Source organism: Taurulus bubalis (genome assembly GCF_910589615.1).
Source record: "Taurulus bubalis genome assembly, chromosome: 20".
NCBI classification, from domain to species: Eukaryota; Metazoa; Chordata; class Actinopteri; order Perciformes; family Cottidae; genus Taurulus; species Taurulus bubalis.
The window spans coordinates 18,071,941-18,084,440 of record NC_136608.1 but is presented as its reverse complement, the minus strand read 5'-3'; the positions used below and the strand labels follow the sequence as shown (position 1 = coordinate 18,084,440).

The window sequence follows — 12,500 nt, the reverse complement described above, 5'->3', positions numbered from 1 at the left end:
ATATGTTTCACCATGTTGAGCTGGAGATGGATCCTGAACCGACTGGGTTGAAGACAAAGAGACACCGGTCGAAGTCCCTCAATTGTATCACAAGAAGAGGAATAAATAAAAAACTATTTGGTACATAGAAAACATAAGTCCTTCAACGTTTCTCTCGTTTCTTGTCCGTCGAACGTTTCCGACTTTTCCCGTTTTTTAGCAGCAAGATCTCCGTGTTGGTTTGTGGTTTAACCGCCCGCATTGGGTTTAATAGCACTTCAACATGTCGGTTACAATGTTCGCCCATCCACAGAGCAGGTAAATGTATAATGTTCTTCGTCACTGGCATCACTGGAAACTTCTAAAAACAAGTCGACGCCGCAGCAACTAACAAAGTATTTTCATTTTAGTTTCACATTTTTATTCTGAAAGACGTCTGGCTTTGATGCGAGTAGACAAACAGCTGATAGCTGCTAACACACATGAAAAACATGTAAAAATTGTATAAAAATAAAGTTATTATTACTTTAATACACCAAAAAGTAACGTACTCACTTAGATAACAATTCACAACAGCACGCCAATGAGGTGACTGCACCATTGAAAAAATGATTTAACTTTTTTTGATATAAAGCAAAATATTGATATTAATACACAACTGAGGAATTGTTTGACTAAGTTTAACTACGACGGAGAGTGAAAACTCTGAGACAAAGCACAACGTTTCACAGTAAATTAGATTTTTACAGGATTCATCTTAATTAGTTAATTCAATCTATAAATTGTGACTCAAGAGCGATTGGCTACTTTTGAGGTACAGCTTGTGTTCCAATAGCCTCAATTTCTTTGAGTTTTATACATTTTATTGATCTTTTATAGAGTTGTTATATGACGTTTGGGTCGTTAGCACAATATACGCATACGTATAGCATTGCAAAAATCTATTTCCCGTAATTCTTGCTTTGTACCGCCGAAGCTTTGTGTGAGACGCACTTATGAATAATTGCTGTAAAACACATTATTCTTTTACCATCATGGTTTAGCAGTTGAATACTTGGTTTGAACAAAATATTGCATTAGCATAGCGGGCTAATAATAACATGAGCTTATATGTTAGCATCCATTTATTAGCATTAAAGCATTACGGATTAACGCTACAATTAGCCTCTATGGAGATTGCTGTATACTACGAGAACTAGCTTAGCATTAGCTTGTTTGTCGTTACATTGGTTTGTTAGCTTTAAGCTTTTCGTCGCATGGCTGGAGGTCGCTGTGACGTCGGCTCCTCGTGAGTTATCGTCTGAGGAAATAAAGAATGCTTTTCATCTCAAAGTTACGTTAGCTCAGTTATTCACCGCGAGTCGTGTTTCCATTCGATTGGCAAACTTCTTTTTTTTAACGCAACTTTTGAAATGTCGCACAAACAAGAAAGGAAATGTGAATTAGACGCAAATCCATCAAACTGGTTTGGAGCAAATCAACTTAACACGTAGTTTCGTCAGAAGTTAGCGCTAAAGGCTGAACTTTACGCATTGGCTGTCATCCGCCAGTAAACAAGAGTACAAGAAGAAGTAGCGGTTTAGAACAAGTCGTCTCGGATGAATCTCCAGGAAATCACTCCAATTTGGGAGGATCTTAATTGTTCTTTTATGTTGGCTAGTGAGACCATGTTTTTTGCGCTTTATGGAAATATCTTGGACGTCAGAACTCACTCGGCAAAGGCATTTCCAAAAAACAAAAAAAGGGAGAAAAGTTTTATGGAATTTTTTGCAGTTTCCTTAACGGCCATCTTTCTAATGCGATGCTTCAAAATGTGCATTAAAAATAAGTTTATGGAAACACAGCTGGGGTCTTGCAAACATGTCTGAAAGGTGCGTTAGCTTGCTCGTTAGCAGAGTTAACTTTTTAAGTTACTTAGAGCTGAAAGTTTACTGACGTTTAGCGTCTCTGTTTAAAAGGACGTTCGAAAATATCGTTGAAGAAGCATTTCAAAGGATCCCGGAGGAACTTACGGAGAGTGGACGTCACAACAGCATTTTAAGCAACGGAGCAACCAGCTAACAGTCATTTTCAGATAAAAAGAACACCACGATACAAAAGCATTGTTAACTCCTATAAGACACAGAAACACAACAGTGTTACTGGACGGCGGTCCGTCAGTCGGTTCCTACGTCTCCGTGACAGAAATGAGGTAAACAGTCGAGACAAGAGAAGAAAGTCTTTCTGGCTCCTCCGAAGAACCGATCGCCGACAACACGTGAAGAAGAAACACCAGAGAAGCAGAAGAACGGATATGTTTCCATTTTCTGAAATGTATTTTTCGTCCTTTCCCTTCAGCAGGCTCCGCCCACTCGCCGTCCTGATTGGTTGTCCGTCGAACCCAAAGGTCGCCTGAAGGACTCGCTCATCTCAGAGAGATCGCACACGCTTCAAAGGACTCCGCTACGCGAGCGCCTACGGGTCCAAGCCGACGCCTCCCGTGTGGTCGGTGCGCCCTCATTGGCCGGTTTCTGCAGAGAGGCGGGCCTCGTACAGACTCAGGGCGTGGTGGACGAACTCGTACTGCTCACCTGTCTGGATCATCCCGCCCCTGTGGAGACAGACGGTCGTGATGGTGATGAGCAGGTGTGAGCAGGACTAAACTGAGACTGATTCAGGACCAGTTACAACTTCCTCACTGTCACTTTAATCAGGGTTCATACACATTTTGACCAATGGATTTCCATGACTTTAAACCAATTTTCCATGACATTTGCATGACTTTTCACCAATTCTCCATGAGCAAACATTTAGTGGAATCTGGGTGTAAACAGTAAAAAGTGAGTAAATGTAGTATTTAAACTAACAATGAGAATACAAAGCATACAGTAAACCTTAAATGACACAAATGAATGAGACAATAGTTTGATTAAAAGAATAAACATTTATATAGATGCCTGTATGTATGCCTGCTTATATTTTGAGTCTTTCTTTTAAAAGCATATTCATTATTTCAAACTCAGCGTAAATGAACGTCATGAACACATGAATATAACACATTTACATGACTTTTACTAAACTTTTGGGATTTTATTTTTAGGCCTGGAAATAACCTGGAAATAACCATTTTAAAATTCCATGACTGTAAGGACCCTGGTAACTGTGTTTTGACGCTACCTGTCGGCTCGGAGGCGGCAGGTGACGCTCAGGACGTCCACCTGGCCCTCCAGCTGCAGCTGCCGGCAGCCGATCGTGGTGGCGATGAAGCAGCCGGTCCGGCCAATCCCAGCGCTGCAAGCAGAGCAGAGGATCATGGGCAATGTTAACTCCACAACATTTAGCAGCAGCAGAAACCTCTCTCTCTCTCTCTCTCTCTCTCTCTCTCTCTCTCTCTCTCTCTCTACCTGCAGTGGACAATCACAGGTCCCGTGGTGTCGTTCGCCCCTCTCTCTCTCTCCACCTCGCTCACCAGCAGCAGCAGCGGCGTGGTGGAGTCGGGGGTTTTGTGGTCGGGCCACGAGGTGAACCAGTAGTGCTGCAGGCCGCGGGTTTGATTCCCACACTGCACACAAGAACACACAACGTCTGTTCCCACGCTACACAACACACACACACACACACACGCAGACACACACACACACTCACCTTCAGCGTGAGGCTGCGGGTGGTGTAGTGCTCACACTCCCTGACGGCGTTCACCAACACCTCCACCTTCCCGTAGATGCCTCTCTTCTCCGGCCAGTACAGGACGCACTTCTGCAACATCAAGGATATTCTAAAGTCTTTCCCCGTCGAGCACCAGACCGGTTTCCTACTTCTCTCTGCTGTGGCCCCCAACTGTGTGTCATTGTGTGTCATTGTGTGTCCTTGTTTGTCATTTTGTGTCATTGTGTGTTCTTGTGTGTCATTGTGTGTCATTGTGTGTCCTTGTTTGTCATTGTGTGTCCTTGTGTGTCCTTGTGTTATTGTGTGTCCTTGTTTGTCATTGTGTGTCATTGTGTGCCATTGTGTGTCATTGTGTGTCCTTGTGTGTCATTGTGTGTCCTTGTGTGTCCTTGTTTGTTATTGTGTGTCATTGTGTGTCATTGTTTGGCTTTTAATGAATATGAATTAAACGTTTAAAACCCCAGAGACAGTGACAGGGTCCCCGGTGGAGGAACCGTCACCAGTTAGTGACGGTTCCTCCACCGGGGAGCCTGTCTGAGGAGGAACCGTCACCAGCTGGTCCTCTGAGGAGGAACCGTCACCAGCTGGTCCTCTGAGGAGGAACCGTCACCAGCTGGTCCTCTGAGGAGGAACCGGTCACCAGCTGGTCCTCTGAGGAGGAACCGGTCACCAGCTGGTCCTCTGAGGAGGAACCGTCACCAGCTGGTCCTCTGAGGAGGAACCGGTCACCAGCTGGTCCTCTGAGGAGGAACCGGTCACCAGCTGGTCCTCTGAGGAGGAACCGGTCACCAGCTAGTCCTCTGAGGAGGAACCGTCACTGAATGGTCCTCTGGTTTTGTGAATGGATCTCTGTGGGCCGCACCTCGTTCCTCTCCTTCAGTTTGGTGATCATCACCACGGCCGGCGCCTCCTCCTGCCAGGCCATCAGCCAGAAGTCGTTCACCGTGTTCACCATCGGGCCCTGCGTGGCGATGAACGCCCTCTCGTCGCCGAGGTAACCCTGAGCCAATCACACGGCAGCGTCAGCAGCGGAGGAACATCGAGCTAAAATACATTATTCTACTATACATATACTACTAGTACTACTACTACTACTACTACTACTACTACTACTATTTGTCTTATATAGAGAGCTCATGGTACTGAGTATTTGTATTACTAATAGAGTTCAAAACATGAACATTAAGCAGTATTATTATTAGTACTAGAGTTAAGGAGTATGTGTATTAGTACTACAGTTAAGTAGCAGTTTGAATTTTGTCGTGATGCTTCCTGACAGGAAGGAGCTCCATTGTATTGAGTCTGAGAGCAACATTACAGTGAGAGTACATTAGAGAGTGTGTGTGTGTGTGTGTGTGTGTGTGTGTGTGTGTGTGTGTGTGTGTGTGTGTGTGTGTGTGTGTGTGGGTGTGTGTGTGTGTGTGTGGACATTCCAGATAGATGATGTGAGGACTTCAGTGTGTTTGATGTTTGTTCTCAGATTTTTTACAGTACATTAACTGTAATTAAGTAAAAATGTTATGTACTTTATACTTTATATTTTCTTGACACTTACTTCTACTTCTATTGTACATATTGTACTTTATAAACAGAACAAATTAAACAAACAAACAGTATATAAAACTATTAGTGAATTAAAAATACATCAACAATGAATCTGTCATTAGAACACAGCTCATCATGTTAAAGTGTTTCATGCAGAAGGTTCGTGGTCGAGATCCAAACCACCGACTGGACTTACCCGGATGTAGTTGGCGTTGATGTACGAGCTCAGCGGGTCGTTGCAGCTCTTGGACTTCAGGATCACTCTGGAATGAGGGTCTAGAACAGACAGGCAGGAGTCAGTCCGGACTGGGTCTGGACCCTCTTTTAGACATGATCTTGACTGGGTCTGGACCCTCTTTTAGACATGGTCTTGACCCTCTTTTAGACTGGGTCTTGACTGGGTCTGGACCCTCTTTTAGACATGATCTTGACCCTCTTTTAGACATGGTCTTGACCCTCTTTTAGACATGATCTTGACTGGGTCTGGACCCTCTTTTAGACATGATCTTGACCCTCTTTTAGACATGATCTTGACTGGGTCTGGACCCTCTTTTAGACATGATCTTGACCCTCTTTTAGACATGATCTTGACTGGGTCTGGACCCTCTTTTAGACATGATCTTGACTGGGTCTGGACCCTCTTTTAGACATGATCTTGACTGGGTCTATACCCTCTTTTAGACATGATCTTGACCCTCTTTTAGACATGATCTTGACTGGGTCTGGACCCTCTTTTAGACATGATCTTGACCCTCTTTTAGACATGATCTTGACTGGGTCTGGACCCTCTTTTAGACATGGTCTTGACTGGGTCTGGACCCTCTTTTAGACATGATCTTGACCCTCTTTTAGACATGATCTTGACTGGGTCTGGACCCTCTTTTAGACATGATCTTGACTGGGTCTGGACCCTCTTTTAGACATGATCTTGACTGGGTCTGGACCCTCTTTTAGACATGATCTTGACTGGGTCTGGACCCTCTTTTAGACATGATCTTGACTGGGTCTATACCCTCTTTTAGACATGATCTTGACCCTCTTTTAGACATGATCTTGACTGGGTCTGGACCCTCTTTTAGACATGGTCTTGACTGGGTCTGGACCCTCTTTTAGACATGATCTTGACCCTCTTTTAGACATGATCTTGACTGGGTCTGGACCCTCTTTTAGACATGATCTTGACTGGGTCTGGACCCTCTTTTAGACATGATCTTGACTGGGTCTGGACCCTCTTTTAGACATGATCTTGACTGGGTCTGGACCCTCTTTTAGACATGATCTTGACTGGGTCTGGACCCTCTTTTAGACATGATCTTGACTGGGTCTGGACCCTCTTTTAGACATGATCTTGACTGGGTCTGGACCCTCTTTTAGACTGGGTCCTGGCACCAGAGCGTCGTACAGCGAACACTTTAGAAAAGACGACAGAAACTCAAAGACAGGAAGGGGTTTGATTGACAGCCACTCTCTGGGAGCATTCCTCACCCCTGATTGGTGGAAGGAAGGAAGGAAGGAAGGAACCCCTCCCCTTCGCTCACTGTTACATTGATAACCCGCCCCCTCTCGAAAACACAAGTGCACAAACTAAAAACAATCATTGTGTGTGTGTGTGTGTGTGTGTGTGTGTGTGTGTGTGTGTGTGTGTGTGTGTGTGTGTGTGTGTGTGTGTGTGTGTGTTACATAATGTCTTAATCAGACTAATGCTTGGCTGGCTGTGTGAGAACAAACGATGCTGTGAGGAAAATGTGTTGTTCGAGTGTGTGTGTGTGTGTGTGTGTGTGTGTGTGTGTGTGTGTGTGTGTGTATTCAGAGAGGAGGGAGGTGCGATATGTCCTTGGGGTTGTTGGCCTTTGACCTTAAGCCCCTCCCACATAATAAAACAACTTCCTGGTTCAACAGGAAACGAGAGTTGAAGACTGTTTTGGAGACGATTACTGTTTCCTAGCAACACAGATTATTTCACACACATACACACACACACACACACACACACACACACACACACACACACACACACACACACATACTACTCACTGGGCAGAATGGTCTTGTATCTGTTCTTGGTCCCGTGGTTTGGAATATCGAGCTCCTTGGGATCAATAAAATTCATGGGAATTTCCTGAGATGGAAGAATTTAATGTCAGTCACAGTACTTTGAAGTATTTGTATCAGTAAAACAACAACAGCAGTTTTATTCCAATGAGGGTTTGGACGAAGCATCGAGTTGTTCAATTCTACTCATTTAGCAGCTGGCAAGCGGGCTAGCTAGCTAGCATGCTAATTCCACCATGACTTCATGCTACAGAGACACAACATTAAAAAGCAGCACACAAACAGCTAAGCTTGACTACGTTATTATAACTATAGCCAGACTCTCACAATGTATCGTCAATTAGCTTATGCTAATCTGCCGTGCTAATCGCTAATCAATAGTAAATAATTGCTAACGCAAATGACTATTCAATAATAATTAACGCCAACCACAAATGCTACTTGCTAGTGCTAATCTCTTAATGGTTAACTGTTGTCATGGTTCTGGTTGTAAGAGTTACTACTAGAGTTAAGCAGTATATGTACTACTACTAGAGTTAAGGAGTATTTGTACTAGTACTAGAGTTAAGGAGTATGTGTACTAGTACTAGAGTTAAGGAGTATGTGTACTAATACTAGAGTTAAGGAGTATTTGTACTATTACTAGAGTTAAGGAGTATTTGTACTATTACTTGAGTTCAGGAGTATTTATACTAGTATTACAGTTAAGGAGTATTCTTATTAGTACTAGAGTTAAGGATAACTTTAGAGCAATAGATGGTTTGTTGTGGTGACAAAGTCCAGTATCAACTCTGATATAAACTGAGAGTTTGAGCGACCGTAGTGGGATTCAAACCCACGACCTCTTGGTTCTCACTAAACGTCCCCGTGAGGCGAGCAGCGTGTTCTTACAGCAAACTCGGCGTGCAGCTTGTGCATGTTGCTGACGGCATCGCGGAGCTGCTGCCGCGCCATTGGCCGGCCGGCCGCCAGCAGGTACTCTCTGGCCGCCGCCTCCCTGGGCGTCACCACGGCAACGGCGGCGGCGGCGTTGAGCGGCTCCACGGAGTCGAGCGCCGACATGTCCAACACCAGAGAGACGTTGGAGCCGCGCCTGGAGGAACAAACCGGTTATTCAGTTATTTAAAAGACATTGAGTCACATTCATGTGATTTAATGAATCACAATTATACTAAATTAACATCATATACTAAATCAAAAGTTTATGAGATTAATGAAATTTACTTTATGACAACATTTTTTGGGGGGAAAACTTTAAAAATTGTAAGATTTAGTAATCAAAATAATGAGATTTTAAAAAGCAAAATTATGAGTCGAGATTGCTTTTAAAATAGAAAATAAATCAGTAAATGGTCAAAAGTAAATAAAAATAATCCTATTTAATCAAATTAAAATAAATAAATAAACCTGTTTAAATTCATAGTTTCTTGTAAATGGATTTCTATTTTTCCATTAAATCTTGCTATAAATAAATGTAATTAAATATTTTCCATTTTAATCAAATGGATTTTTTTCCTCAAATAAATCGTAAGTGTGTGGGCGGAGTCTTCGTCTGGCCGTGTCGGCCGGCTTCCTGTCCAGGATGCCACTACTTCCTATTCGTCTGATTGCTGATTGGCCGCCATCCAGAGTGGACGACTCACACACACACACACACACACACACACACACACAAACACACACACACACACACACACACACACACAAAGAGACACAGACACCAGGAAAAACATCCTGTTCTCTCTGATCCTAGACTCCTTTCCTCACCTTGAGGATCACAGTGTTCCCTTCGCTGTACGGCTGATGCAACCAGAACAAAATGGCCTCCGGGGGTTCAAACCCCCGAGCAACGGAAGAGTGAGAGCAGATAAAGATGTTTTCTTTTCCTGCTGCAACGCCACCCGAGAGGGAAAGTTAGGAAAGAGCTGAGAAAGCACTTAAAACGTCTCCTTTTGAAAGATGAGCTTTATTTCCCCAACAACCTTCATCACGTGATCAGGAACTACTTTCTCAGAGGTCAAAGGTTGAGAGGGACGTGTGGAACGAGGAAGAGCGCTAACTGAAGAGCGCTATCTGAAGAGCGCTATCTGAAGAGCGCTAGCTGAAGAGCGCCAACTGAAGAGCGCTAGCTGAAGAGCGCTAGCTAAAGAGCGCTAGGTAAAGAGCGCTAGCTGAAGAGCGCTAGCTGAAGAGCGCTAGCTGAAGAGCGCTAACTGAAGAGCGCTAGCTGAAGAGCGCCAGCTGAAGAGCGCCAACTGAAGAGCGCCAGCTGAAGAGCGCTATCTGACGAGCGCTAGCTGAAGAGCGCTAGCTGAAGAGCGCTAGCTGAAGAGTGCTAACTGAAGAGCACTAGCTGAAGAGCGCTATCTGAAGAGCGCTATCTGAAGAGCGCTATCTGAAGAGCACTAGCTGAAGAGCGCTATCTGAAGAGCGCTAACTGAAGAGCACTAGCTGAAGAGCGCTATCTGAAGAGCGCTAACTGAAGAGCTCTAACTGAAACAAAACGCTAACAAACAGATATTAATAATACTTCAATAATACTTTGAATCTGAGACAGAATTATGAATGTTATTTTAATAATTATGTTATGATGTTATTGTTATATATTATTTATTCCAATTTAGGAAATTTATTAAATAATAAAAAAGTAATTTAATCTAATAATTCAAAATCAAAACAAAAATGCAATGTGTAAATTAAAATGAGATTAATAATGAGACCCTAATTTAAAAGCTTTGACCTACTGGATGTAAAATATGAGATCAACACAATTCACTTTGTGAGATAACACTTATTAATTATGTTTAGAGAGTCAAAACTATCACATTTACTAAATATGAATTAATAAAGTCAAAAGAGTTACTATTTATGAGATGAACTTAAAACACAAAATTATGACAAAACTATGACCAATAATAAAAAATCTGAAATTATTGTATTTATTGTTTAAAATTAAAGAGATTTTAAAGAATTTAAATGATGACCGAATGAAATTAGCTTGTTTTTGTTTTTATTAATTAACTGGTTGCATTTTGTGTGTATTTATTTTTCGATACAAAGACCACTGAGGAAGACACACACACACACACACACACACACACACACACACACACACACACACACACACACACTGCACGTACGCAGCTCCACACCTGACGGCTCCAACAATCGAAAGGTCGGCGGTGAAACTCACTTCCTCCCTAAACAATCAGCCTCTCAGGTGTTTCTGTCCAGAACTAAAAGGTTGAATCTAAAATATTTATATTATCTTTTCAGATAATCATCAGTTCATAGTTGATCTGTCGTGAGAGTTTTTTTTTTTTACTTTCTACACAAATAAAGTCGGATTGGCTCAGTGTATTGGCTGGAAAAGGTTTTCTCGGGTCAACATGCATTCATTAAGAGACAAATACTAAGGTTTTAAACATAAAAAAAACAAAATATTAAGGTTTTAAACGTGAAAAAACTAAATATTAAGGTTTTAAACATGTAAAATCAACATATTAAGGTTTTAAAACATGACAAACAAACATATGAAGGTTGTAAACATGTAACACGGCATATTGTTGTGTATTTTAACCTGTATTTCTGCACAGATTCATTTAAAGATCAGGCGTTTCTCGTATTATTTGTGTTTTAGGATTCGTAGAATCACGTGAAGCACTTAAATGCTGTATGAATAAAGTTTTTATTATTTAATTCAATATAAGTGACACAAGCATGCAGAGGGGCGGGGCTTAAACACCTCCTTACCTCTCTTGCAGTCCGGCTGCAGGTTTCATCCTGAAGGGGGAGGGGCAGAGCCTCAGCTCGTTATTGGCTGTCACGGGGGCGACGCCAACCAGGGGGGCGGGGTTCCCAAAGACGGGGGCGGAGCTAGGAGGAGAGGTCATGTGGGTTTAATTTAACCCAAATGGGGGATTGTTGGGAGGCGCTTGTCAGCTGACTTACCTGGGCAGCGGGACGGCTGGGGGAGGGGCGAGGCGGCGCAGGGCTACGATTGGCTGCTGCTGGCGAATGGGCGTGGCTACAGTTGCAGGGCGCTCAGCTTGGACCATGCTTCCTGAAGTCACAACCTGGAGGAGGAAGAGAGTTACTGGATGATCACTGACTTTACACACAAAAACTACAGGCTGTTACCAAATACCATTACAATTATTATTTCATTCATTTTATTTCTGTTAAATAAAATGAGGCCCGTCCCACTTGGGATTGAAAAATACACTATTTGTTTATACATCTTGTGGTTTTAAAGCATGTGGAACAAAAACAAACAAGAAAAAATATTTTAAAATGCTAAAAAAAAGATCTACAAATGATTGTTTCATGCTTAAATATACATGTACAAATATAATAATAAGTGTGTCTCCTTCAGACCTTTTGTTTGCCATTAATTTATTTTACGTGTATAATTTGCTTTACGTGGAAATTTACTTTACGTGTATAATTTATTTTACGTGTATAATTTACTTAACGTGTATAATTTACTTTACGTGCATAATTTATTTTACGTGTATAATTTGCTTTACGTGTATAATTTGGGCCGAGTCCAGGTGGACAGTCGAGGTCAGGTGGAGGTCGGGGGGCGGAGCCTTCAGCTGTCTGTCAGAAACATGGACCTTCTCCTTGAGTCGGTACAAAACCTGGAGACCAGACAGCAGAGAAGAACAACATTCAGTAGGTCAGCAATTTTATATTTTTTAAGATATGCCGTATTTATTTTATATTCTTTCAGTAAATGTTTAATATATAATGATATTTATTTATTTGAACTTTTTTTCTTCAACTCTTTTCTCCTTTGTTGTTCATAACCCAACTGAAGCACAGTGAAGGATTTAATTTTGGTTTTATGAGTCAGGAGAAGACAGGAGGGAGAGAAATTTACTGAATATTGTTTTTATTAATTCTCGATCTGATTTCACAGATCAGCAGCAGCACAGACAAAGACACAAGAAGAATTAAAGAGTGATCAAAAAACTAGTTAAAAAGCCGCTTTATTGATTTGATCATAAGATAAACTGCTGAACTGAGACATACAACAGATTATATGAACTGATAACCACCTGGTTTCTCTGAGTAAGAGCTCCCTCCTGTGGATAAAATGTCACATTGCATCTCTTTTCTCTCCTTGTGTGTGAATTAATTGCGTGTGCGTGCAGTGACACAGTGACCTTTGACTTTCGGCTACAAATGAGCTCACGGCAGTTGGCTGTCTGTCTCAGCCAATCAGAGCAGCCGAGTTAGAAGGTTTATTGGCGAGCTGCATGATGTCAGCGACT

General features: G+C 42.3%; 1 protein-coding gene across 1 annotated transcript in view; it reads right to left on the bottom strand.

The window, feature by feature from the left end:
* Positions 1-2,475: 2,475 nt before the first annotated feature.
* ptprr (protein tyrosine phosphatase receptor type R) overlaps positions 2,476-12,500 on the bottom strand; it is a gene marked incomplete at both ends in the record, with an annotated part of 17,829 nt that continues 7,804 nt past the window's right edge. Inside the window, 11 exons of the mRNA XM_079236383.1 lie at positions 2,476-2,569; positions 3,136-3,249; positions 3,363-3,520; positions 3,604-3,714; positions 4,487-4,624; positions 5,366-5,445; positions 7,204-7,288; positions 8,113-8,314; positions 10,975-11,097; positions 11,173-11,297; positions 11,751-11,864. Coding sequence (XP_079092509.1) covers positions 2,476-2,569; positions 3,136-3,249; positions 3,363-3,520; positions 3,604-3,714; positions 4,487-4,624; positions 5,366-5,445; positions 7,204-7,288; positions 8,113-8,314; positions 10,975-11,097; positions 11,173-11,297; positions 11,751-11,864 — 1,344 coding nt within the window. The remainder of the gene's footprint in view (positions 2,570-3,135; positions 3,250-3,362; positions 3,521-3,603; positions 3,715-4,486; positions 4,625-5,365; positions 5,446-7,203; positions 7,289-8,112; positions 8,315-10,974; positions 11,098-11,172; positions 11,298-11,750; positions 11,865-12,500) is intronic.